Source organism: Engraulis encrasicolus, chromosome 23 (assembly GCF_034702125.1).
Source record: "Engraulis encrasicolus isolate BLACKSEA-1 chromosome 23, IST_EnEncr_1.0, whole genome shotgun sequence".
NCBI classification, from domain to species: Eukaryota; Metazoa; Chordata; class Actinopteri; order Clupeiformes; family Engraulidae; genus Engraulis; species Engraulis encrasicolus.
The window spans coordinates 11802853-11805352 of record NC_085879.1 but is presented as its reverse complement, the minus strand read 5'-3'; the positions used below and the strand labels follow the sequence as shown (position 1 = coordinate 11805352).

At 41.8% G+C, this 2500-nt stretch overlaps 1 protein-coding gene across 1 annotated transcript in view; it reads right to left on the bottom strand.

Annotated features, from left to right (window-relative positions):
• Positions 1-2500, bottom strand: part of bicc2 (bicaudal C homolog 2) — a 30958-nt gene that overhangs the window by 28039 nt on the left and 419 nt on the right. The window contains exon 2 of the mRNA XM_063190596.1: positions 477-523. Coding sequence (XP_063046666.1) covers positions 477-523 — 47 coding nt within the window. The remainder of the gene's footprint in view (positions 1-476; positions 524-2500) is intronic.

Genomic DNA, 2500 nt, shown 5'->3' with positions numbered 1-2500 from the left:
TATCCATTACTTCCTCCCCAAAGCATGTTGCATTGAAACAGTGTCAAACAGAGTCTCGTACAAACAAATGAGGAGAAACTAGATGGAACCAAAGATTTTTGGCTTTACTTCAACACATTAATCTGTTTGTGAGCGTATGGGTGGGTGCGTGCATGCATCAACGCGTGTTTGTGCATGTGTAATTGCGTGTTACGTAATGTGTGTGCATGAGTGGTTGCAGGGATATACTGTAGTTTTCCTGTGTATTGTGATACTGTTATTGCAGTGAAAGTGATGGTATAGTTTAAGAATGACACCATTTTCAAAGGGAGTCTTGACACCAGTTTATCTATTATATTTGTTATTACTTCTGTAGCCAGGCCTATAGAGTCTACATAGTCAGAGGGGACATATGTTGCATTTAATGTGTGCTGTGATACGATTATTTCATTTTGAAAAATAAACATTTCAAGTTTCCTCCAGTTTATTCTACTGACCTTTTCAAAGAACTCTTCTCCAGTCAGTCCATTCCCATCCTTGGGGGCTACAGAAGATGACAGAACAGCATCATGGAAAAGTCATATTACCAGAACATTGTAAAAGATCTTAAATAAACATATAAAACTATACCAGTTCGACAACCCATGTGCAGGGAATAAAGGACGCAGATACGTATCATAACTGCCAAAACCAAAAGCATTTGTGTGATTTTGTGGGATGTGTTGCATTTGGTGAATTTTTAATATGGGCCATTAAAATGAACAGATCTCCAGTTAGCATTTTGTGAGGTCTGGGCTACGTGCTGTGGCTGTGCCAGAAAATTACTCTGAATTGAACTCTCTCTCTCTCTCTCTCTCTCTCTCTCTCTCTCTCTCTCTCTCTCTCTCTCTCTCTCTCTCTCTCTCTCTCTCTCTCTCTCTCTCTCTCTCTCTCTCTCTCTCTCTCTCTCTCTCACCACAACTGCTTTGCTGACATCTGCGTATCTGTGGTTCTTGGGTCTCGGTCTCCCCTCTAGCCTTGGGCTAGTTAACTCAGCCAAACATTTAAAGAGAATTAGTTTAAATATGCCAGCAAAAGCCTCTCTCCAAAAAGCTAGAAATCGGGAATGGGGTTGGGTGAGTTGAGTGTGTGTGTGTGTGTGTGTGTGTGTGTGTGTGTTTGTGTGTGTGTGTGTGTGTGTGTGTGTGTGTGTGTGTGTGTGTGTGTGTGTGTGTGTGTGTGTGTGTGTGTGTGTGTGTGTGTGTGTGTGGGAGGCTGTTGGGATACTTGGAGTCTTAAACATATTTAAAGGGCATCCTCACCCAACGCTGACATTTACAGGGGCTGCCTAAACCAGCACCCCCACCTCTCATCGCTATGGGTTACGCACACCAGCGCTCAAGAATGGCTAAGTGATCAGCGTGCGTGTGTGTGAGAGAGGGAGAGAGAGAGAGAGAGAGAGAGAGAGAGAGAGAGAGAGAGAGAGAGAGAGAGAGAGAGAGAGAGAGAGAGAGAGAGAGAGAGAGAGAGTTTGTGTGCGCTTGAGAAAGGGGGAATGAGAGAATTTAGGGGAAAAGAAAGTGAGTACTCCAGAGAAACAACTTGTCACAGCTGAAGTATTTTACTTGCGACAACAGTGACGCAAAAGCAACCCCCTCCACCCAATCTGAGCAGGAAAACGCTTAAAACTAATTTAAACAACTTTCTGACCACAGAATATGCAACACTTTGGGCCAAAAGAGACAAATCAAAGTCAATGTCTCTTGCCAAAACACAATGTCAGCTTTGTCCTCAGTTTTGTTGTGCTGAATTTTGTTCAGATGTGAAAATACAGACTACAATGTCTACACTTTATTTCACCTTGTGCTCTAATGCACAGGATGCTTGCAAAAATATGTAGCATAATGCATTTCCATAGTACCAGAGGGTATTTATTTTATGTGTACTAAACCCACATGAAGCTGTAAACCATGTAGGCCTACACAGACACCCAAAACAACACACACAGGGGCCCGCTCATCAAAGTGTGCATTCTAGGACAAAGAAACACAACTCCAAAACATTTACCTCAGAATCTGTCATGTTGCTTTTCAGGGACCACTTTAGAATAGCAGAGCGACCATTTGTCATAAAGTAGCTGTCAGATTATCAAAAAACTCACATACACTCCCCTGTGATTCTGCCATAAATAAAACAACCAAAAGACAGACAGACACTTCACACAATCAAGATTCAGGACAGGTATAAGTAAACGAGTCCAACCATTTATTTTCCTCAGATCGACGCACCATCAAAAAAAAGTTCTGTCAGACTCCCAACTGTTCATGATCAGTCAGAGGATCTGTCAGCTTGGAATCCAAGCGTGTTTACAAAGCTTTCTGCAAACGCACCAAAGCTGATCTGAATCCCTCACACATGCTGTGACTGTTTTCAGAGAGTACAAAAGATATATGATCCACTCTATGATCTACTCTATCCTATTCTATTCTATTCTATTCTATTCTATTCTATTCTATTCTACTCTATTCTATTCTATTCTATT